Source organism: Vicia villosa, linkage group LG3 (genome assembly GCF_029867415.1).
Source record: "Vicia villosa cultivar HV-30 ecotype Madison, WI linkage group LG3, Vvil1.0, whole genome shotgun sequence".
NCBI classification, from domain to species: Eukaryota; Viridiplantae; Streptophyta; class Magnoliopsida; order Fabales; family Fabaceae; genus Vicia; species Vicia villosa.
The window spans coordinates 151733204-151759402 of record NC_081182.1 but is presented as its reverse complement, the minus strand read 5'-3'; the positions used below and the strand labels follow the sequence as shown (position 1 = coordinate 151759402).

Below are 26199 nucleotides of genomic sequence, written 5' to 3'. Positions count from 1 at the left end.
AAGTGATTACTCTTTGGTTGGATATTCTGATTCCGATTTTGCCGGTTGCAAATCGGATTGGAAGAGCACTAGTGGGACGTGTCACTTCTTCTCAAATTCCTTAGTATGTTTTCATAGAAAAAAGCAAGTTTCGGTTTATTTGTCAACTGCCGAGGTAGAATACGTTGTTGCCGGTAATTGTTGTGCTCAAATTTTATGGCTCAAACAACAATTGCTCGACTGCGATATTAAACTAGAATGTATTCCCATTCTTTGTGACAATACAAGTGCCATTAATCTAACCAAAAATATGGTTCTGCATTCACACACAAAACATATTGAGATTAGGCATCATTTCCTATGGGATCATGTATATAAGGGTGACATTGTGTTTGAGCACGTTTACAACAAAAATCAACTTGCCGATATTTTTACAAAACCACTTGCGCTGAACCTTTCTTCCACATCCATAGGGAACTAGGTGTTCTTGATATATCGGATAGGTTGCAACTTAAATAAGTTTCATTCTCCTTATTTATGCTTGTACTTTCGTGTATTACTTACATTATTGTTTGAAAGCTTTAGTGAGGGAAATTTGTCACCAATCTTCATAGAGGTAATATCCTTCCTATCTAATCTCTACTCTTGATTAGCGTACATGGTAAAATTCTTTATTATATGTGTGTTTCATCCTTTGTGGTAATTGTTTTGTGCATATGACTCTTATGTATTGTATGACTGTTCTTGAATAACATGAAAATTTGAAATTTTAGATTTCTTACTGAATGAGTCGACCTAAGACTCTCAGCGGTCGATGCATCCTGAAGCTTTCTAATTTTTAAAATTTCTCTCTGCATGCGTCGATACAAGACTTGTTTAGGTCGACGCATCGTTGATTTACTCAGCCACAAATTTTTTCGTTTCTTATCCTTTATGTATGGTTGCATTTCATAAATCCTTCCTCTACTCTCTCTCTCTCTCTCTAAACTGCAAAACACACCCTCTTCCTCTCAAAACCTAAAACCATAATCACTCACCACTTCAAACAATTCAAAGTATTGGTCGTGCCTTTTTCAAGACCCACCAAGAAGAGATCATTTAAAGATAGTTACTCTCAACGCAGCTCTGAAACTTTGGTAACTGCTCTTTCTTTTATCTCTGATGATCTTGTTGAAACTTATGAGAAAAATATTTCTAAGAGAAAGATAGTGAAGCAATTTGTTATTTATTTATAAACTATCAATCGCATGCACCTTCAAGAAGTAATTGATTTGCTTAGGTTTCTGAACATTTTCCCTTTCTAGAATTTGATACTCACTACAACAAAGAGTTAGTTAAGTTATTCTATGTTGGGATTCAAGGGGATTTTCAGGATTTTAATTTCGAATACAAAATTGATAACAAGGTTCTAATGGTAGATACCAATGTATGTAAAGAGTTTGGGTTGTACCCACAAGCATCTGATGCACTTAAGATTTCTGATACGCGTCCGTTTCCTAGGTATGAATTCAAAAAAGATCTGAACTCCATGCTAAAAAACCCTTTCACCAACAAAGTGGAGAATAGTAATATGTTTCCAAGAACTGTGAGTAGTGGTACTCTGTGACCACTTGACCGAATCCTTCAATGGATTATGTCTTGTATCATTCTCCCCAAAAAGGTAGGATTTTCACGGGTTGATCAACCGGATGTACAACTAGTGTATGCTATTAAGAACAAGATCAAGATTCATTGGCCTTATTACATTGCTAGCAAGATTTTTTATTTGAAAAAGTCTGATAGATGCACTGCCTTGTGCTACGGCTCATTCATTCAAGGGGTTCTTAATTGGGCCAACATTAGTGTCCCTGATATTCCGTTTGTAGCCCTGTCAATGATCAGAAATTTACTCATAAAACTCTCATTATGATGGGTCATCAATGGGATCCGAAACAATAGAGGTATCAATATATTATAAAGATTACCACTGTGGAGTTGCAAGATGCGACTGATGAAGATGAAGAAGAGAATGATGCATAAAATGAGGAGGAAGAAGAGGAATAAGCTGAAGAAATGGAGGAAGATTTTGGAGTGCCTCATGGTCATGATGCTGCAAGATTAGCACAACTGGAGAATATAATAATTTATATATATATATATATATATATATTAATATATATATATATATATATATATATATATATATATATATATATATATATATAACAACAAGATAGTGCCTCTCTTGAAAATGAGAGAATCACTACCTTGTACAATCAAGTTCGGGTTCAAGGTGAACAGTTTGCTGCTTATACCGCTCTCCAAGATCAATGATACTCCACCTTGTATGGCATGATTCAAACCCACTCGGACAACTCTGCTTCCTTCACATCCGCCTTCATGCAATACTTTCCCATTAACCATCCATAAGAGCAACCAAGAAGAGATTAGAATCAAGAGGATTGATTTGCTTTGATGTGTTTTATGAGTACCTATGGTCTTTCCTATTTTCATGTTTTTTTTATGTCAGTTACTTTTTATTGTTAACAACTTACCTTGTGTTCGTTGCTTTTATTTATGAACATCCATTATGTAATGAACTAAATGTGTGTGCTATTTTATTTCACTATTATATGTTATGCAGTAGCCTTATTTTATGTGAATGGTTGCTGGTGTTTTAGGTTGCAAAGTAGAAAATGATTATGCTATTTAATTCTTTTACACATAATACTAAAAATATAGGTTCCCAAGAACCGTCATTGAAACACCCCTTACTAAACCCCCACGGCAATTAATAAGTTTATTCAGAGTACATGAAAATAAAGGTGCCACAATTCATAATAAAATAAACATCGTTCACTTATGTCATGCATTCACTGAGGCATTCATCAACAAATAAAAATATTTCATGTTAACACAGCGGAAATTAACTCAAACGGATTAAGTTTAACATCTTTAAAACTAATCCTTCAAAGATCAAAACATAACCAGAGTTATAAACCATAAACTCTAAACATCGCGTCCCCAGTGTTATAAATATCAGAGCATGACACCTAAAGCTAACTAAAAAAACTGACTCATGAGCTAATCCTCACCGAGTCGAATAGCCGCTATCCTCAATCTGAAAATGACAACATGTAAGGGTGAGTCTCATCATAATTAACAAATGTTATAAGGCTATAAAGCAATAACACATCATAGTTGCATCATTCACCCAATTGTTTCATAACAGACATTCAGACAAGTTTCATCATCACAAACAATCAACCAACCCATCCTCAATATTTATAACACTGGAATACATCCAATCTGTTATAAAAGTATGCATATGTATGAACTGACACTATGCATGTGGTACCAACATCATCAAATGGGAATAAGCCATGACCGATCCAACATCATCAAGATACGGCCCTGCCAGCACAGATTCCACACAATGGGAATCATGCCCGTTACTGATCCAACACATCATCATGGATACAACATCATCAATGAATATGAATGAATGCAAACATACATGAACATACTTATACCATCGTCAAGTCTAATGAGTAATATCATCAAATACTCATTTCATCATAATCATCATCATCATCAAGCATGTTTGTATATATATATATATATATATATATATATATATATATATGCATCATTCAATCACAATCACATCATTAATCATCAAATAGATTATTTTATAAGGTTCATTTAGCTCGAAACGGCACACTAAACGGACCAACGGTTCAAAAGTTATGCATCTTTAAACTTTTCAAAAATAGTCTGTCACTAACAGCACGCGGCGCGAACCTTGGTTCGCGGCGCGAACTGAGCATCTCAAAACTCCTTGGCCCTCTGCCAAGCACTTCGCGGCGCAAACATGTGCTCGCAGCGCGAAACGAGCAAAGGAGTACGCCTTATTTTATGAAAAATACAAAATTAGAAATGGGCTCCTTCACAATTACACCCCCACCTTACTAATTCCACCACATGGCCCAATGACTTACATTTTATAATTTCTCCACATAATTCGATAAAATGCTAATTTCCAATAATTAATTTAAAACTTAATTAAATTAATTAAATAAGAATTTTCGGGATGTTACTTCTCTCCCCCACTAAAAGAGTTTTCGTTCTCGAAAACATACCTCAAGCAAAGAGTGTTAGAACAAGATTTGTTCTGATCAATTATCTTAGTTTTGATGATAACAATAATATGAATTTTGCTTAAGATAATATGGTACTCTAATCCAATGCAATTTCCTTTTCAGGAAATATATAAAGAGTATGCATAATTCAGCGCTCAGAAGCTTTGTCTCAAGGGTTCAGCATGCAACATCAGAACATGGTCTGGCAAGACATCAGAAGATGGTCGAAGCAGAATCAGAACATGGGTCTATGGAAGCATCAGAAGAACATGAGATCAGAAGCACTGAAGTTCTGATGGTATCACGCACAGAAGCACTTCAAGGTCAGAAGATCAGAAGATGCTTTGCACCAAGCTGTTTGACTCTGATGATATTCAAACGTTGTATTCACAAACATCAGATCAGAAGGAAGTACAAGTGGCAAGCTACGCTGACTGACAAAAGGAACGTTAAAAGCTATTAAAGGCAACGTCAGTAGACACAGCGTGAACAAGGCTCGAGGTAGTTGACAAAAGCGTATAACATTAAATGTGATGCTGTACGGAACACGCAAAGCATTAAATGCACTCAACGGTCATCTTCTCCAACGCCTATAAATATGAAGTTCTGATGAGAAGCAAGGTTAACGATTCTGAACAAAACAACTCATATTAACTTGCTGAATCTCTGTTCTATTCAAAGCTCAGAATCTTCATCTTCATCAAAGCTCACTACATTGCTGTTGTAATATATTAGTGAGATTAAGCTTAAACGTTAAGAGAAATATCACAGTTTGTGATTATAGCTTTTAAGAAGCAATTGTAATACTCTTAGAATTGATTACATTAAGTTGTAAGGAACTAGAGTGATCGTGTGGATCAGAATACTCTAGGAAGTCTTAGAGGTTATCTAAGCAGGTTGTAACTAGAGTGATCGTGTGGATCAGAATACTCTAGAAAGTCTTAAAGGGTATCTAAGCAGTTGTTCCTGGAGTGATCAGTGTGTGATCAGAAGACTCTGGAAGACTTAATTGCTGACTAAGTGGAGAACCATTGTAATCCGTGCGATTAGTGGATTAAATCCTCAGTTGAGGTAAATCATCTCTGCGGGGGTGGACTGGAGTAGTTTAGTTAACAACGAACCAGGATAAAAATAACTGTGCAATTTATTTTTTATCTGTCAAGTTTTAAAGCTACACTTATTCAAACCCCCCCCCTTTCTAAGTGTTTTTCTATCCTTCAAAGAGTTCCGAATAGGAATCTTTCATCTGGCTCTTTAACTCCCAGGTGATGTTCCCATCATCCGGTCCTCCCCAAGCTACTCTGACCAAGGCTATTTCCTTGCCACGCAACTGCTCCAGTTTTCGATCTTCAATCCTCACAGGTAAAGTTTCAACGGTCAAGTTATCTTTCACCTGCACATCATCTACTTGAATCACATGGGATGGATTCGCAACGTACTTCCTCAACTGAGATACATGAAATACGTCGTGCAAATTTGTAAGCATCGGCGGCAAAGCAATACGATAAGCTACTTCTCCCACTTTTTCAGAAATCTGAAACGGTCCAATAAAGCGCGGAGTTAACTTCCTTGACTTCAAAGCTCGACCAATACCTGTCATAGGAGTAACTCTCATAAACACATGATCTCCCTCTTGAAACTCAAGTGTTTTCCTCCTTTTGTCATGATAACTCTTCTGACGACTCTGAGAAGCCTTCATCTTCTCTTGAATCATCTTAATCTTCTCCGTAGTCTGTTGTACAATTTCTGGTCCAATCACAACACTCTCACCAGACTCGTACCAACACAATGGAGTTCGACATCTTCTACCAAACAACGCCTCAAACAGAGCCATACCAATACTCGAATGAAAACTGTTGTTGTAGGTAAACTCAATCAAAGGCAGATAACTATCCCAAGCACCTCCCTTTTCCAGCACACAAGCACGCAACAAATCTCCCAACGACTGAATCGTCCTCTCAGTCTGTCCACCCGTCTGCGGATGATAAGCAGAACTCAATCTCAGCTTAGTACCCAAAGCCTTCTGCAAACCTTCCCAAAATCTCGACGTAAATCTCGGATCTCTGTCAGACACAATACTCGAAGAAATACCATGTAGACTAACTATCTTCTCGATATATAACTGAGCCAGCTTCTCCATCGAATAATCCATTCTCACTGGCATAAAATGTGCAGACTTCGTCAACCTGTCCACAACAACCCAGATAGCTTCACAATTCTTAACCGTTCTCGGCAAACCAGAAACAAAATCCATTGATATGCTATCCCACATCCACTCAGGAATAAACATCGGTTGCATAAATCCAGATGGCTTCTGATGTTCAACTTTTGACTTCTGACATGTCAAACAAGAAAATACAAATTCAGCAATTTCTTTCTTCATGCTAGGCCACCAAAACAACTTTTTCAAATCATGATACATCTTGGTAGCACCAGGATGAATACTTAATCCACTTCGGTGTCCTTCTTCTAGTATACTCTTTCCGAGTTCAGCAACATCAGGAACACAAACTCTGTCTCCAAACCTCAATATACCATTCTCGTCAACTCTGAATTCACCTCCTTTACCTTGACTAATCAAAGTAAACTTATCGATCAATTCAACATCGGCTTTTGGACCCTCTCTGATCTCTTCAAGAATACCACTAGTCAGCTTCAGCATACCCATTTTAACACTAGTAGGAGTATCTTCGCATACCAAACTCAAATCTCTGAATTGTTCAATTAAATCCAATTCTCTAACCATCAACATCGACATAAGCAAAGTCTTCCTACTCAATGCATCAGCAACCACGTTTACCTTAACAGGATGGTAATTCAAACCAAAATCATAGTCCTTCAGGAATTCTAGCCACCTCCTCTGTCTCATGTTCAGCTCTTTCTGGTCAAAGAGGTACTTTAGACTCTTATGGTCACTGAACACCTCGAACCTAAACCGTACAAATAATTTCGCCACAACTTCAAAACAAAAACCACAGCCGCCAACTCTAAATCATGAGTCAGATAGTTCCTTTCATGCACTTTGATTTGCCTTGACGCATACGCGACCACTTGTTGATTCTGCATCAGTACACCTCCTAAACCCATCAATGAAGCATCACAATAAACAACAAAGGATTTCGCCGGATTCGGCAAAATCAAGATCGGAGCACTTGTCAGCCTCTTCTTCAACTCTTGGAATCCTTCTTCACACTTTACATCCCAAATAAAAGCCTGATCCTTCCTAGACAACTTAGTTAACGGCAATGCTAACGTCGAAAAGCCCTCTATAAACTTCCTGTAATAACCTGCAAGACCAAGAAAACTACGAATTTCCGACACTGATTTCGGAGCTTCCCACTGAGATACTGCTTCTATCTTCGTAGGATCAACAACAATACCATTCTTAGAAATCAGATGTCCAAAAAAACTAACCTCATTCAACAAAAATTCACACTTTGACAATTTGGCGAAAAGTTTCTTCTCCTTCAGCAATTCTAACACAGTTCTGAGATGTTCCGCATGCTCTTCTTAGTTCTTGGAGTATACCAAGATATCGTCTATAAATACTACCACAAACTTATCAAGATAAGGATGGAAAATCCTATTCATATACTCCATAAAAACACCAGGTGCATTTGTAACTCCAAATGGCATCACCGAATACTCGTAATGCCCATACCTTATTCTAAATGCCGTCTTCTGAATGTCGTCTTCCTTCACTCGGATTTGGTGATATCCATACCTCAGATCAATTTTACTAAACACACTAGCTCCAACCAGATGATCCATCAAGTCATCAATCCTCGGTAATGGATACCGATTCTTGATCGTAACCTTGTTTAGTTGTCGGTAATCTACACATAGTCTCATAGAGCCCTGTTTCTTCTTTACCAACAATACCGGTGCACCCCACGGAGAAACACTTGGACGAATGAATTTCTTCTCAAGTAACTCTTCCAGTTGTTTCTTCAGTTCGGCCAACTCTGATGGTGACATACGATATGGTGCCATCGATACTGGACTAGTTCCCGGAACCAATTCAATAGCAAACTCTACCTCTCTTTCCGGTGGTAACTCATTCACATCTTCAGGAAAAACTTCCGGAAATTCACATACCACCGGTAATTCAGTATGTACTACCTTCTTTTTCAGGTCCATCATTGCGAACAACATGAACACCGTCGCATCGTCCTCAATAGCTTCTTTCACTTGTCTAGCCGTCATGTTCAGATCATCAGCATCAATAGCTTCAGGAAATATTATCGTCTTTGAAAAACAGTTGATATGAACACGGTTGAATTCCAACCAGTTCATTCCCAGGATGACATCAAGTTGTTTCAATGGAAGACACACTAAGTCCATTCCAAACTCTCTACCAAAAACCTTAACAGGACAATTTAAACAAGCAGATGAAGTAGTTACTGAACCCGACGCAGGAGTATCAATAACCATGCTTCCATTTATTTCAGATATTTCTAAATTCAGCCTCTTAGCGCAATCCAAAGAAATAAAAGAATGAGTTGCTTCAGTATCTATAATTGCAACTAAAGGTGTGCCATGAATGAAAAACGTACCTTTAATCAGTCTATCCTCTAGAGTAGTCTCTGACCCAGACAAAGCAAAAACCTTTCCTCCCGCTTGGTTCTTCTTCAGTTTAGGACACTGTGGGCTAATGTGACCTTCTTCGCCACAATTGTAACAAGTCACAACCTTCTTCTTACAATCAGCGGCAACATGACCCACTTCCTCACACTTGAAGCACATTTCTGGTTCAGTTTGCATTCATTCCTACGGTGTCCAGCCTCACCACAGTTGTAGCACCTGACAAAAGCACTGAAGTCTCCTCCACTAGGCTTCTTCCAACCACCAGTGTTTGGATTACCTCTACCATACGGTTTACCCTTTTCCATAGGCTTCTTCCCTTTTCTGTCAACTAACTCGCGAGAGTGAGATGACTTCAGCTTAAGGTTATCTTCCTCGAAGATCCTGCTACAGTCCACCCAATCAACAAATCTCCGAATCCTCTAATACCTGATTCCTTGCTTAATCTCATCACGGAAACCATTCTCAACAAACTTCGAAGCATACTCTGGTACCGTCATATTACCTTGAACCAGCTCCAGAAATTCAATTTCCTTTCGACCTCGTACGTCCTCAGGGAAGTACCTTCTCAAAAACTCTCTCTTGAACACAACCCAAGAAATATCCACATCATTAGCCTCCAGTTCAGCTCTGGTCGGCATCCACCAGTCATCAGCTTCCTCGGACAACATATGCGTACCATACCTCACTTTTAGATTCTCAGCACAATCTATGACTCTGAAAATCCGTTCGATCTCCTTCAGCCACTTTTGAGCACCTTCAGGATCATGCGTACCCTTGAACAACAGAGGATTGTTCCTCTGAAAATTCCCCAGTTTCCTATCAGCACCAATCCCTGCTCCTCCGGCATTTCCTCCCAGCACACCAGCAATCATGCCCAGAGCCTCAGCGATAACATCATCATTTATTCCACCTCTTCTAGCCATTTCTCTGCTTAAATCACAACCAATTTAATCAGAACAAAAGTATCGACAAGTTAACTCGTACTAGTCGCATACACAGGAAAGACTGACACTAAGACTCTGGTCATAACGACTGACTATGCTCTGATACCACTATTGTAACACCCCTTACTAAACCCCCGCGACAATTAATAAGTTTATTCAGAGTACATGAAAATAAGGGTGCCACAATTCATAATAAAATAAACATCGTTCAGTTATGTCATGCATTCACTGAGGCATTCATTAACAAATAAAAATATTTCATGTTAACACAGCGGAAATTAACTCAAACGGATTAAGTTTAACATCTTTAAAACTAATCCTTCAAACATCAAAACATAACCAGAGTTATAAACCATAAACTCTAAACATCGCGTCCCCAATGTTACAAATATCAGAGCATGACACCTGACGCTAACTAAAAAAACTGACTCATGAGCTAATCCTCACCGAGTCAAACATCCGTGTCATACTCCAAAATTTGCCCTCATATATTTACAAACGCCATTTTATTTCGAATAAATGAATTGGCACACTTGGTAAGAATTTGAGCGTGAAAGGTACAATAGCGCGAGGTCCCATGTTCGAGTCCCACTACTAACAGTTTATTTTATTTTATTTGTTACCAACTTAATTTCTGTTTTAAAATACTTTTTTTTTAAAAAATCACAAAAAAAATTGTTTTTTATTATTTACAATTTATTTTCATAGATTTTTCACTTTTTCCATAAAAAATAGAAAGATTTTAAATTCTACATCTTTTTTATATTTTAGGTTAGTTTTTTAAATTAGTTAAATATAATCATAAAAACTCAATTAAAGATAATTCCTTTTGTTTGGGCTTTTGGTTATTTTTAATTAATTATGGTCCATTAGGTTTAACCTAATTTTGTATATTATAAATAGGAACAAAAACCCTTGTTAGGGGGACCGGAAAAAAATTCCTACCTCTCCCTCACGTTTTTATCTTCATCGTAAAACTTCAAACCTGTAAAACTATTTGGGTTTGTGTAGTCCTTATCATTTGGATTTGTGTAGTCCTTATCTTGCTGTATTTGTTACCTTTCTTTTTCTTTTAATTTTTATCATGTATCATTAATATTAATAATAAGATAGAAACATAATGGAAATATGGGATGGCTTTCCCACGTGAAGAAAACATGAAAAAATAATAACATTAGAGTTTGGTTTTATTTATTTATTCAGTTTTTAATATATTAGTTAATTAGATTTGCATTCTATATACAAAGGATACCAAACACCATTGTAGAATTTAATTAGTTTATTTCTTTAATTTTATTTTAAGAAATACAAAAAATGTTAGTTTAATTTCTTTCACATAAAAAATACTAAGAATATTTGTTTTAATTTTAATATTTTTTAGAATTTAATATAGCCATCTTAATTTCTATTTTTTTTCCTTCTTATAATCAACAATTGTTTATCATTCTTATATCCATGCCTATTATTTTCTTGTTTTTGCGAGGTACTACCATCGTGAGTATGGACCGTTTTGCAGACATTCATAACTTGTGCATGCATGGATTAATCCAACGCTTCAGAGCCTGCAGTTCCATGGTGAACCTTGAAGATTCCTCCACACCAGATCAAAAAGCTAAGTTTCTAATTCTTCTGTTTAACATCATTTTATTTTATATTCTGCCTTTGGATAAAAATAGGGTTTGCTTCAACCGCTAATGAATTTGTAATGCACTCACCTTCGTATTTTTCCTTCATTAATTTTCAGGGTTTGTCAATTGCCAAAGCTACGAGTTTCGGTAACCCTAAACCCTGTCCTCAATTATTACTTGTGTTAAACCTTTTGTTTTAATTATATCCGCTGGTTTCAATTCCCCTCTCCTCCGCTGGTTACAATTTCCCTTCCCCGTTATTACTGTTTATATTAAACTGCGTGGTTAGTAATTCTAGGGAGTGCAACTTATTAATTGAATTAGCATCACGTAATTTTATAAGATAACATAACTGAACATAATCACGTGATTGGTGCACACACGCACACTTTTGGGTAAACCTCTCTGTTGCCTTGTTGCCTGTTGCCTTGTTGCCTGTTGCCTTGTGTTTCTTTTGCAGAATAGCCATGTCCCTCGAAAACGAGGATACCTCAGCCATGTTGCCTCGATTAAGATCATGGTCCCTAATGATGCTGCCTTCGATACACATGATCTCGACCCTCGAAAGTTGCCTACGAAAAGGCTGAGGTATCCTCTGGCTGCCTACGAAAAGGCTATTCTGATCCTTCCCTTTAGACTACCTGCCTGTCTATGGCATGGGACAATCTTAAGGCGAACGATTACTCGACGACCCTTCAACCTCCAAATGAAAGGCTTCATGCCCTCTATGGCATGGATAGACCCTTTCACCCTGAAAGGCTAAAAGAACTCTTTTTTTTCAAATTATAGGGTAATTGCCCCTAATTGCCTTGCTCTGGCTAAAATGTCTTTTATCAACTTTTTCTTAAACAAACACTCTCAAGGCTACGCTCATTTACGAGCTAAAGTCCCTGAGTTTCTTCTTCTTCTATACATTTCTTTCCTTCTAAAGAGCAAAGCAATTAAGAGCCCATGGAAAACCATGGATGCAAAGGGTGCCTTACACCTTCCCTTTGCATAATTACCCCCCGAACCCTATTTTATTTAAAAGGTTTTTCCTGTTCTTTTAGCCTTTCTAATTAATTTGGATAAAATAAAAGTTGGTGGCGACTCTTGCTTAACCGCGACATTTCGATTAAAAGTCAGTTCACCGTATTACAATCCGCTATCCTCAATCTGAAAATGACAACATGTAAGGGTGAGTCTCATCATAATTAACAAATGTTATAAGGCTATAAAGCAATGACACATCATAGCTGCATCATTCACCCAATTGTTTCATAACAGACATTCAGACAAGTTTCATCATCACAAACAATCAACCAACCCATCCTCAATATTTATAACACTGGAATACATCCAATCATATTATAAAAGTATGCATATGTATGAACTGACACTATGCATGTGGTACCAACATCATCAAATGGGGATAACCCATGACCGATCCAACATCATCAAGATACGACCCTGGCCTGCCAGCACAGATTCCACACAATGGGAATCATGCCCTTTACTGATCCAACACATCATCATGGATATAGCATCATCAATGAATATGAATGAATGCAAACATAGATGAACATACTTATACCATCGTCAAGTCTAATGAGTAACATCATCAAATACTTATTTCATCATAATCATCATCATCATCAAGCATGTTTATATATATATATATATATATATATATATGCATCATTCAATCACAATCACATCATTAATCATCAAATAGATTATTTTATAAGGTTCGTTTAGCTCGAAACGGCACACTAAACGGACCAACGGTTCAAAAGTTATGCATCTTTAAACTTTTCAAAAATAGTCTGTCACTAACAACACGTGGCGCCAACCTTGGTTCGCGGCGCGAATTGAGCGTCTCAAAACTCCTTGGCCCTCTGCCAAGTACTTCGCGGAGCAAACATGTGCTCGCGGCGCGAAATGAGAAAAGGAGTACGCCTTCGCGGTGCAACATGTGCTCGCGGCGCGTACCGAGTACATCAATTTTCCTTACGCTTTCTGCCAAGTAGTTCGCGACGCCAACCCTGGGAGGCGGCGCGAACTGGTGATTTTCAGAAACCCCCAATCGCAGAACACAACATTATACACATTCCAAACTCACTCAATTCATACCAGTACGAACCTAAGGAAATGGAATGCACATACAACACGAAAATACACATCATAATACACCAATTACGCATCAATTGAAACCATATCATCACAAACATCATGGATTCAAACATAGGGAATCAAACATCATACAATTTGACTCAATCCCTAAATCTATCATATGACTCAATCGACCCGAATTCTACATCTATTCAGTATTATCAACCCCTAACCCGATAATAGATGCTAATCAGATAAGTCCCCCCTTACCTTAGCCAAATTCTTGAATGGGTCTTCTTCCTCTTTGATTCTCCTTCACGTTTTCAGCTCTCCCTCTTCTCACAACTTCTTGTTTTCACGTTCTAATTTCTTTCTCCTCTTGTTTTCCTTATTTTATGAAAAATACAAAATTATAAATGGGCCCCTTCACAATTACACCCCCACCTTACTAATTCCACCACATGGCCCAATGACTTATATTTTATAATTTCTCCACATAATTCGATAAAATGCTAATTTCTAATAATTAATTTAAAACTTAATTAAATTAATTAAATAAGAATTTTCGGGATGTTACAGTCATGATGATAGCTATGAAAAGAAGTTTGAAGTACGACGCATTGAATGCATGGTTCCTTAAAGGAACTAAAGTGATCTTCACTCGTTCTTCCCAAATAACGAGGAGATTATTGCCATCCAGAGTCATGGTAATAAGCCTCCCCCTACTCATGCCTCGACAAGGGCTTCGGGGACAACTGTTTTGAGTCGACCAAAAAGACCCAGGACGAGCTAATCCTACCCCGCCATTCCTGCCTACATTATAATAAAGGTCTTGTTCCATCACGAGTCTTCTCAATGAGTGAAGATAGTTATTTCTACGATCCTAAGAGATCTTAACTATAAAAAACACATCCAAAAGTCATTCGCAAAGAACGGCGAGCAAATAGCTAGTTAGTTATTTTTCTCCAAAATTCTTGAAAGCTTAGTTGTACATATCACTAGGAGTATGTGTCGAGTTAACCTTAATCAAAAAACCGACAAGTTAATGCCTACACATTAGGGACGAGTAAGATACAAGATCCGACAAATGGTTCTCAGAGGTACTCCCGTAATCGGTGTTTAGCCAGAGATCAGAGATCCAAGTTGAGTGCCCATTGTAATGGTTCTATGAAGTCCCATGGTTGCACGGGAGTTACGAAATTGATGGGGAAGACTTTACATTGTATAAGTTATGACAATGATGATGGCGACCGACATTATTGGAGTCATTTAGTCATGAGACTTGAAAGGGGAGTTCTTAATGGCCCAAAGAGATGAGGCATAGGGTATAAATAGGCTTCTCGTGAAAGGGACAAGGTATCTGAAAATTAGGCAAAGTAATCTCAGATTATATTGTAAATCAATATAATTTCATACATTTGGCGCACACTGTGCGGCCTAGGTAAAACTTTTACAGACCGCACAAAATCCTCAAAGACTCATGAATCTCAAAACAACTGAATGTCTGGATCATCCCCCAGAGGAGTGAACCACACATTCCGCTAGACATGGCCCGGTTACTGTCAATGGTTGAATCTCTACGCAACAAAACGAGTCACTGTAAGAGAGAATTCACACACTTCAGCATACTTAGAACCAGTCGGGTGAGGATGCGGAAGAAGATCTTCTGGATAACTGGTTTTCATATACAATTTTCATTTTGTTCCTCTTTTTCTTCTTCATATACTGACTTGAACGTTGGAGTTCTAACCTTGAAGGTACCCCCACTCCATTGTATCAGAGGCTGCTATCCACTGTCACTTCCGTTCAAACTTCTCAATTCTGGTTCGAAGACAGAACAAGTTCTTTCTTTGTCTCTTTTGAATCACCAACCACTTGATTAGAAATAAGAATACCGTCTAGAATTTATCAATTCCTCATGATAGAGGATTGAGTATGTAAGATGAGATTACAAACTACCTTCTTCAATGTATTTTGCAAAACCTTTGCAAAAATTTTGTACATATACCTAACTAGAGAAATAGCAAAACCTTTGCAAGAATTTTGTACATATACCTAACTAGTATGTAAGATGAGATGACAAATTACCTTCTTCATGCACTTTGATAACTAGCACAATCCAAAAATGTCTTTCTCACGTCTTCTTCACCAAACAAACTCACCAAAGAAATAGCCTAAATGGAGTTGAGGACATTGAGATGAAAGTTGTCAAAATCAGGTATCGAGGTCCCAACAGAAATAAAGTGAATAGTCAAGCGGCTATGAACTATTAATTCCTTCTACTCATTCCTCTCGCACGATACTAATAATAGAATGTTTATGATTCTTATCGTTCACCACACCAAGGAAGAATCTGGAGTTAGCATCACCCTTGTGAAGCCACGTTAACTGCTCCATTTAATTTTGACGGCTCTACAGGAGGAATTTTATTGTATACAGACTTGTAGTATTGAATTAAATAGTAAACTATGATGCATAGATACAAGTACGGTACCGATACAGATACAGGATACGACAGTTTTAAAAGAATCGAGGTATGAGTACGTTAATAAAAAATAAGAGTTTTTTTTTATAAAATATATGACTAAATTAGTAAATTGTTAGGTTGATAACTAAATATTACTATAAAAGTTATAAATAATCAAAATAATATTAAAATTCATTAACAAATAAATTAAAATATATAAATATGCTATATTGAATTTTGAGAAAACCACAAATTTCATTTAAAATCGAATAATGAAAAAAAATAAAATATCACTAATAGGATATGTGTATCCGGTAGCTGTACCTCATCCAGTACCCCTGCTTAAGAGATAGTAAGTAATTTGAAACCCTTAACCAAATAATTAAGAGTTTTATTCTTGACTCTTATGCATGGAAAATTATCATAATCGTTTTGATCGATGTAGAATAATTTTTTATTGTATATTATTTCTTTAATGAACATGTTTTGTTTGCTATTAGCTACTTTTTTTGACCAAATATTTATATATGGGTATATATTGTAAAAAAAAAAAACCTACTTGCATATAATATTTTATGAAGCAATTAATCTTGGAATTATTGATCCTTAAAAATGGCCAATATGAAGTAATTAATCTTTGAATTATCACAGACACAACTATTCAGTGAAGCAATGAATCAATATACTATAATATTATCTTGATTCAGTTTCAGTTTCAATTCTGCAAAATATATTTGACTTCTCTTCTAACAATTTCCACCACATAATTATGAATAGATTAGAAAAAATTACAAAGTTCACTAATCAAAACTGTTTTCAAAATTAATTGATGTACATATATATGATCAATCAGTACGCAAATTTCACTTAACTCTACAACTTTATACATACATGCATACATATAAACTCTATCTAGCAGACACAGTTTGGGTCTTTTTTCTTTCTTTTCTAAGCCTAACCTTGTTTTCCAAAATAGTCTCAAGCTTAGGAGACCAAACCTGATCCTTAGACTTCACAAGCATTTCATAATGTTTTTTCAACTCAGGAGTACTACAAAGAAAACTGCTTTTACTACTAAGGCAACCATCATTCCCTGATCTATCTCCATCAACAAGCCTCATCATAAACTCCGGCATAACTTTGATCAAAACCTTTCCATCACAATCCTTCAAATACTCAAACGGACACTCTCCGAATTTGATCGTTGACTTGTTGTTACTACTACTATTATACGATCTCAATGACAAGAGCGAAGAAACCGATAGGGTTTTGCATGAAAAGAGATCAAAAGGGACAACAAAATAGGCCTCCCCGGGGATAAGTTCGTCTTCGGAGTCTAAACTAGGGATCGGGTGTCCGATAAAGAACGAGTCAACATGACAAATCATCGTATCTGGAAACTCGAAGAAAATCTCCCCCGCGGTGTGACTTCCGTTTAAGAATCTCGTTGCGCCTTGCCAAAATATAAGCTTAGCCGAAGAAGAAGAAGAAGACAGCGACGACGAAGACGAAGACGACGATAGTTTTTTGTTTTGAGGATGAAAACATGGAGTGACAACTGAATTTCCCATTAATTGTTGAAAAGAAATGAATAGAAAGATGTATCAATATTGGTTGTTAATGGTTTGAGAATGAAAAAGGAAAGTGGAGTTTTATATATGATGAGAAGATAGAAAAAGAGACATTATTTGACTTGGATAAAGTCTAGGGTTGGTGTTTTGTTATGAAATAGGGTCGGTGTCTTTGTCTGTGTGGTCTTTAGTCAACCATGCCGGCTTTGAACATTTTTTTAACTCTATTATGGAACACTCGTGTGTTAGACTAGAAAAAAAATACACCAATATTTAAACACAAGGTTAATTAAACATTGACTAGAAACAATTTTCAAATGTTTTCTTTTACAAAGAGGAGATTAATATTCAAGCCTAATAGTGAAATATAAGGTGCCGAATTATTGTTCTTTGTTGGATGTTTATCTAAGGAGAATATTCCTATTCCTATAGGTTTTATCGATGAATTTTATGGCCAAAATTCGTGTGCTGAATGTAGAAAAAACAAAGCCTTCTCGATTTCTATGTGTCTAACGGGAAAGAGACAAATTTAGTTTTGGATATAATTTTCGCTAACGTTTTGAGTATATGACGATATTAATTACTCATAAGTCATTTTAAAATAATTAACCTAATTTTTTTAATATACCATTTATTATTATTATTATTATTATTATTATTATTATTATTATTATTATTATTATTATTATTATTATTATTATTTCATACTTATTTTAATTTCATTTTTCAATATAATTATTGAAAAATATTTTTTAAAGTTATACATTATTTCACTTTTTCATAAAATAATTATTATATTTTTTAATTTCTGTAAAATATTCAAAACGTCTTATAATTTAGAATTGAGAAAGTATTAAGTATTTATTTTAAGCTTAAAACATGTTTGCAAAATAGACATCTACAAAGTAATCAAAACATAAAAAATAGACATAGTATAAATATATAAAATATAAAGTACGTGGATAAATCATAATTAACCTTCTAATTAGAAACTTAAATTATTTTGATTTCAAAATTAAAATCAACTAATTGCATAATCTTTGATTTATATTGATTTGGCAATAAAAGATGTTGATGTGTCAACACCAAACTTATTTCAACAATTTTTATTTAATTTAAATCGTAATATTATTTCATTGTATGATTAAGATTTCCGCTAACTAAGTATTATTGTTCCACTAATAAATTCAAAAAGCTAAACCTAATTGCACAACTTTATTTCACGTTCATTGCATAGGATTCACTGCATTTATATAAAAGACGTGGTTGCACTTGAGAACGGAAAAGCCAGCACAAATTATTTGAACTTCACACTGCACAAATATTCAACTCCACCCACCATTTCCCAACATTCATTCAATCGATTTTGCTATTAGCCATATTAATACGCTTTACTACATGTCAACCCCTACAATTTTTTCGTTTCTCATTATCCTTAAACCATACAACTTTCTCAACCATTCGTCGAATGCCTTTCGCTACCGATTCACTCTCCAATTCAAGTTAAAGTCGCTTCCAATGTTCCTCACGCTTCCTCCGTTTCTATAGAGCCAAACACCGAAGATGATTGGGAGATTCTGGAACTTAATTTTGAACAAGCTGAAACTCAAATTCTCAATTAGGTTTGATTCTCTTTTATTCCTTATATCGAATTGAATTTTTGGAAAATTAAAATCAATTAGGGATAGTGAAAAATAGCGATGATTTGTTGCAGGTTAGAATTGTTCATGAAAAGATGAAGTTTCCTCTGTGTTTGAATGTTCACATTGTTATCACATTCCATGTCGCTTATGTTTTTCCCAAGAATGCGGTGGGTAAGAATTACCATACCCATCATTCATGTTAAGACAATTATTGTTTATATCCATACTGCAAGACTTGTCTAACACGCGAAACTTTATCATTACAACTAAAGCCATGAATTGAAGTCGATGTTGCTCCAAAGACACGCAAGAGAAATTCAGATTCACTTGGAAATTGTAAGTTAAAAATTATGATGTATTTTCTTTGCGTTTTAATTTGAAAAAGCTTGCTTTATATTTGTGGACATTATATTAACTTTACATTTTTCTTTTCCTTTTAAATTTATGTTTCAATTGCTTAATCTATAACTATCCCTTCAATTTTGATATCTGATTTTGAAAAAGAATATTGCTTTTGTGATTGCACATGAATTTATTTGAAGGCATTTGATGTTATTTAGATCATTGTTTAACTAGATCTAATGATTTTGATTAGGTGCAAAGATAGTTTGGTACTAGTATGTTGATTTGTTCTTGATTCTTATATTCTTGATTGATTGCTCTTGATTGTTTTGTTCCAGGTTGAATGCTCTAATTGTTTCGGATCCATGTAACCATTTCATCATACCACCATCAATATTGTCAAATGAATATCATATTGGATATGTAAATGTAAAAAAAATAACATGTTTTATTTTGATCTCATTATATTTTAATGCAATTTGAAAACATATATGTTAAGTTATGTCTTTGGTTGTATTTTGTAATTGGTTGTGGTTGTCTTTGATTGAAGAGTTGGCTACATAAATGGGGAGAGGATAGTCTCAATTGTCCATTTACACTAGAGGGAGAGCAGCAGTGCAAATTTGCATCATTAATTCCTCATCAACATTAAGATAGCATGATTTACCTTTGTAGACACATTGAATTTGTTTTCTATATTGTAAAAAACAACCTGTTCTTATGGCAGATCTTCTGTTAATTGACAAATCAAATAAACGAGGGTGGATACCTTCCTCGTCAATTTGTTTATTTAAAATTGATATGTTATGTAAAAGCTATTCACGACTCCTTCATTTGGTAAGGGAGTATGTATGGTCATTACACCATTGCTGATATCCTCTTAATAATTACTCTACATTTATTTATTAGATTCCAATTTGTTTGTGAATCTTTCAAAAAAGGTCTATATTATTGTGTGATGCAGACTAATAGAAAGAAATGTATGTGTTTACTGTGGAAATTGGTAAACAACCGTTGGTCCTCCCAAAGCCTTAAAACTAAGGGTTACTTGCAAGATCGACTAGTTGATCTTAAGACCACGTGCTAAAGTTTGGAATTGTATCTGTTTTTTTGAAGTGTTTGCCTAAGAAACGGTTTTCTATGGCTGATAATAAACACAATATTTTTCCACACTGAACACCAGATCTGACCGACGGGACAAACCTAGACCTAAAGGATTTGGCAAAAGTACGAACGTTCTGGCCTTGACCTTCTGGGGTGACTCATGACCACCAGGCAGCGTCGATTCAGGGGTTGTTTTTAATCGTAACAAGCAGTCTCAGCCTACTTGGTTGAAGTGAAAATAAAAAGACAAAGCAAATGCTGGTTAAAGAACACAACATAAGTAAAAGCTTCGAAACATGCAATTAAAAAGTAAAGGGTTTGCATTGAAAATAAAGATGGTGATTCACATACATCAAGACTCTCAGCAACTCTTTTTTCCTTAAGGGAAGAAATTGGGCAGAGTGTAAGGAAGCAGTTTGCTTGTAATAGTGAACACGCCTTTTTTACATTATTTTGACCTATTTATAGGATTTACACGAAATAACTACCTAACATAATCTACGCCTAAGATTTGAATTGACACCAACTGCTTCGTAAGATCCTTTTTTGCGTTTGGCGCTCTTGACACACGATCCTGGCTTGGTAACCGTCCACTAGCATTTCAAACCTTGGAATTTGAATTTCGCGCTTTAGCCACTTCTGGTAACTGTTTACAGTCGAAGGCTCGGTCCAAAAATTCTCTAAGTATGGAATTCTTACGTTCGACCTTCGCCCTTTGCTTCGACTGCAAACGACTTCAACACTCTTCTACTTTGACTTTTACTTCACCCTTTGCTTGTGAATTTTTCTTGTTAAAATGGAAGGGTCTTTTACTGAGGACATGTGTGCTGCTTTGTCTCTAAACTTTTTTAGGGTAACAAAATGCCCCCTCAGAGATGCCATTTCGACCTGCAGGTGACATCCGTGAGAGAGTGGCATCTATGAAAGTTCTTTCTTCGACCTGAACGTGTCCAAAGTTCTTGCTTCGACCTGAACGTGTCCAAAGTTCTTGCTTCGACCTGAATGTTCCCACTTACTCAATAGGGTAGAGTCATTGTAACGTATTTTCCGTGACGTCATGCCATCATTACTTCCCCACGCTTTGCTGCCTCGAGACGTGGGCTCATTAAATGTGGTGTGATGGCGCCTTTTTCGTGGCAGTGGTGGGCTCCATGCATGCGAACTCTTAGCTCCACGTGTTCCCCTTCCTGCCACTTATGTGACTGTTGGAAAAGTAGCGTCTTCTGTTGGCTATAAGTAGCCTTTTCTTCAAAGATTTTCTTTCTTCTTTCTTTCACACTTTCTTCTTCAGACCGTTTCGGCTTCTTCAAAGAACTTCTTCCTTCAACAATGGCGGCTACTGATCCAACCACTGCCCCAACCAAGACCTATGAACTCCGTCTTGTTCACAATAAACCATATGTTCCAGAACCTCCATTTGCTGACGAAAAAGCAAAGATTTGTCAATCTCAGGTACTCATCCATTTTCAAATTGAAGGTGCACCTTTGTCTTTCTTAGGTCCATTACCCGTTGACGCTCCCTCTGAAATCTACACCACAGACGACGGAGCCTTCTTCCCTACCAGTAGAGAATCTAGACCGTTGATATCCTCCCCAAATCCTATGTCCTTGCGCTTTTTTAATAGGAATTTTCGAACGGCTCCACCCCTAAGATGCCCTAAATTTTGCGCCTGGATGGCACGTCTGAAACCTAGCAAAGCAATGGGAAGAATTAGGTATCGACACCCTGTTGAACCTGTCGCAGAAAGGCATTTCTTATTCTCATAGCATGCTGACGGCTGCGTTATTCTTTTGGGAATGTTCGACGAACACTTTCCATACTAGCTGTGGCATGATCACTCCTACCCTCCTGGATGTTGCTGCTATCACGGGTTTAAAACCAGCTGGTCTTGTGTTTAACCATGCGAACGTCGACGTGGTTCCGGGGAAGTTCGACCTTGGTGACACTAAAAGTATGACATTCAATAACTTCATTGCTCATCACCATAAGAATACTTATGTCATTAGTAATGAGGAACACGTTGCTTTCTTGACATATTGGTTGTCGAGATGTGTCTTTTGTTCTAGGTCCATGCAGGTGGCCAAGCAGTTCGTCTATCTTGCAAGTCACCTACACAATGGTGGTAACATCTCCTTGTGATAGTTGATACTAGCCAACCTCTACACGTCATTGACGGATGTGGCCAGGAAAATCAGATACTACAACCCCAACACCCTCAAAAAGAAGAATGTTTTGGTGCATGGACCTTTTTGGTTGCTGCAATTATGGCTAAATGCCACTTTTTCTGAAGAGCTAAAACCTTTCAAGAACTGGAAGATAACCTATTCTCCGACCAAGTTTTATAGTGTTTGGGAACGCTTATTGACTCTGACCCCAGTCGACAAAGGAGCCCCTAACCTCGACCTTTTCAAGCTAATGTTCGACTTGATGCTGAAAAGGGTCGATTTTCAACCATCCATGGCCCCTTTTGCTGATGGCAAGTCTGGCCCCACGTGGCTCACAAACATCTTTCCACTCGTGAGGGAAGAACATAAAAAGATTTTTGTTACTACCTGGTGGCGCTTCTTGGTCCCCATTTTTCTGTCCTACTCTATTGCGAGCACGAGTCCTAGTCTGACAGCTTATCAGCCTAACTTGGTAGCTCGACAGTTTGGACTTTGCCAACTAGTTCCCAAATCCCTGTTCACTTCTCATGAACTATTGGTAGACGTCCCTAATGACGAAACTTGGGAGCATGTTCAAGAGGAGTATGAGTGCATATGGAATAGTCGGCCATCTCTCATCTTTACAAATTTTAAGCCTGCATTTTACTGTACCAATGAGTTCGAGACTTGGTGGCGAACTTACTGATAAAAAGATTGTCGAACTGACTGCAGCTATTGTTCGCTTGCAGGGCAAACATACTCAATGTAAGGCTACTAACATCAAGCAAATTCAAGCTTTCCAGAAATACTTTGGGGTGGTATATTTTCCTATTGATCTTCGTCGAACCATTTCTCAAGCGGCTGAGGTGTTAAGGGAGAAGGTAACCAGTAAGATTCCCTCTTTAAAAATACCTAGTTACGCGAAAGATAAATATCTCTTCGCACTTTATTTTGCAAAACACAAATTTCCTCCCTTACCTACTAGCCCTTTGGCTTGGGAATTTCGACCGCCGATCCCGGACTAGCATTACTATCCTTTGTCGGATATCCAGAATGCTTGTAAGAAAAAGGGTGCTAGAGTGGAATTGACGAAGTACATGTTGGATAACTATCCGGGTGTTTTGCATATTGCTCCTCAATATATGAGAACACTTACTACCATCCCCAATGGTAACACCTTTTTGGAAAGCTCTTTTCATTTCTTTCGACTTTTTATGTTACTAACTTAGCCATTTCTTTTAGCTATTCCTCTTGCAGCTACCAAAGAGACTCCTGCCATCAAACCCAACAAAGCCGACACTTCCAAAGCAAAGGTACATCTTCAAACTTGTAGATTTTTCTCTTCCTGTTTTGCTGCCGTTTAGTCTGACATTTTTTCTGCAGCCCAAACCTGATAATCCTACTTTTTATGACAAACCCATCTCGCTTTCTCTACACAAGCTTAGTTTTCTGGCTTATTTCCTATTCGACTATTTTGTTCTGTTTTCATTTTTCTGTACCTGATCCTGAGTGTCTACTTGTACTATAGTCGAAAACATTCTGTGGTTTCGACTGCTCCCAATCACCAATCCAAATCGTCCAAGAAGGACAAGTCACAAACTTCTGAAGGGGCGAAGGTATTTTTTCTCTGACCTGAGTCTCTTCATGTCGAGCAAGAATTTAGGTCTTATGTAGCATATGCTTTTTCAGACATCTCAGGATGCTAAACCTCTTCACCGGACCCCTAGATCCAAACACAAAAGGAAGCAAGGGTCTTATCCTGAAGGTGGGGAGGCTAAAAAACAAAAACAAAAGATCAAGGCTTCCGAACCTGGTGGCGTTGTGCCTCTTGTCGAATCTGGCGGGGAATCAGAAGATGATCCTACGCCTTTAACCACGAAACGAAGAAGTAAGATTTTTGTCAACAAATACTTCTACTTTGGCCTCATTTGATATTGACATTTAGTTTCGACTAAGCTTTGGTTACTCCCCATCCATCAGCTCCGGTCAAACAGCCAGATTCTCCTAAAGTTGTCGTAGCCGCTTCAACAGGAGACGAAAAACAGTGGAATTTCGACCCAGTGCTTCAGGTACGAACTAATCACCACAAGCCTCTGTGACCATTAGACGAATTGAATTATCTCTTAACACTTTTCCTTTTTTGTTGCAAGTTGGTTCTTTTGACCCACAAGCTGATGTTGCTGGTATGGCTGAATATTCTCCACTTTCTGACAACATTTCCCTTCCTCAAGATAATCCTGATTTAGCCGCTGATGAGTTAGTCGACTTAACTATCACGACTATTTGTAGCGATTCTGATTCTGTTACTAGTCCCGCCATGCACTATACTTTTTATTCGACTAGTTCTGATTCTAGTCTTTCAGATTCCTTACTGGCTTTGGGGACTACCAAGGGCAATGACCAACTTCTTGTTGAAAATGCTCCTTCACAACCAGCCAGCAAATAGGGTGCTCTCTTGGTTGCTAAGTATGCTCCTCCTTCAACCTCTGCTGGGACTTCTGATGCTGAAAAACCCATAGTTGTCTTGCCAACTGTTGCTGAAAAGACTTCTTCGCCTCCACCAGCCGTCGGAGATAATACCATGCTCGACCAAACAGGAGGGAAAGCCTTGGATTCGACAATGTCCATTGCTGATAATGCGTCGCCTTCCTTAATGGATATTGATGTCGACTCTGTGCTGGCAAAGCTAAACAGCTTTGTAAGTCAATACACTTTCCCTTCCGACTCAGATCAATCTCGAGAGCATGCAGACAAGATGGGGCCTAAAGCTACCAAAATCAAAGCTTTGACAGATAAGATTAAGTCCCATGCTTTTAGTCTTGACTTGGTCAATTTGCTGCACGAAGACCCTAGCCTTGGTCAAGAGCTTTTGGAAGCTTGGAAGCTTGTGCTCAACTGCAGGGGATGGAAAGAAGGCTCACAGTGGAGGCTTTTGCGAAGCTTCTTCCTCTTCTTCTTGAAAACATTGAGAATGTGAGGAAAAATGAAGATCTGATTGAAGCTAAGCAGACAGCTTTGAAGACAAATATGGACACTGTGATCAAGGCAAAGAGGGTGATCGAAGAGATAAAGACTCAGTTGGGCCAGAAGCGTCGGGAGCAACTCCCTAAAACTGAAAGATTTCCAGCAATCTGGCGTCGGCTTGAGGAACTGTCGAAAGAGATGTCCAAATTGAAGGAGGAGTTGGATCTCATCACCAAACAGGAGGAAGAATTTTCTAAGGAGATTTCCCCCACGCATGCGCATATGTTAAGGATGACTGTCGATGTTGTTGTTGTTAGCCAAACTACGGATCAAATTGAAAAAGAAATTAAGGTGCTCAAGGAGGAGTCCGACACCTTGGAAAGCTGGGAAACAGATCTTCAGCTCGAATTGCGTTCTTTCCAGAAGTTATATGTCCATTTATGATCTTGTTGAGACCATTTGCGTATGGTTTTATTTTGATGTAATTTTTTTCTTTTTTGTACCATTTTTGTAATTTTTGACAATTGGTTTCCGGACCAACTTTTAAATGCCATGTTTTTGTTTCACCTGCTGGCTTTTAATACTTTTAACCAGATCTGTTTCGATTTTCTAT

At 37.2% G+C, this 26199-nt stretch overlaps 1 protein-coding gene across 1 annotated transcript; it reads right to left on the bottom strand.

Moving 5' to 3' along the window:
* Positions 1-16451: 16451 nt before the first annotated feature.
* LOC131656810 (uncharacterized) lies at positions 16452-17491 on the bottom strand. The gene has a single exon (XM_058926413.1). It carries the CDS (start codon positions 17386-17388, stop codon positions 16726-16728), a length of 663 nt encoding a protein of 220 aa, XP_058782396.1. The 5' UTR covers positions 17389-17491; the 3' UTR covers positions 16452-16725.
* Positions 17492-26199: the final 8708 nt, after the last annotated feature.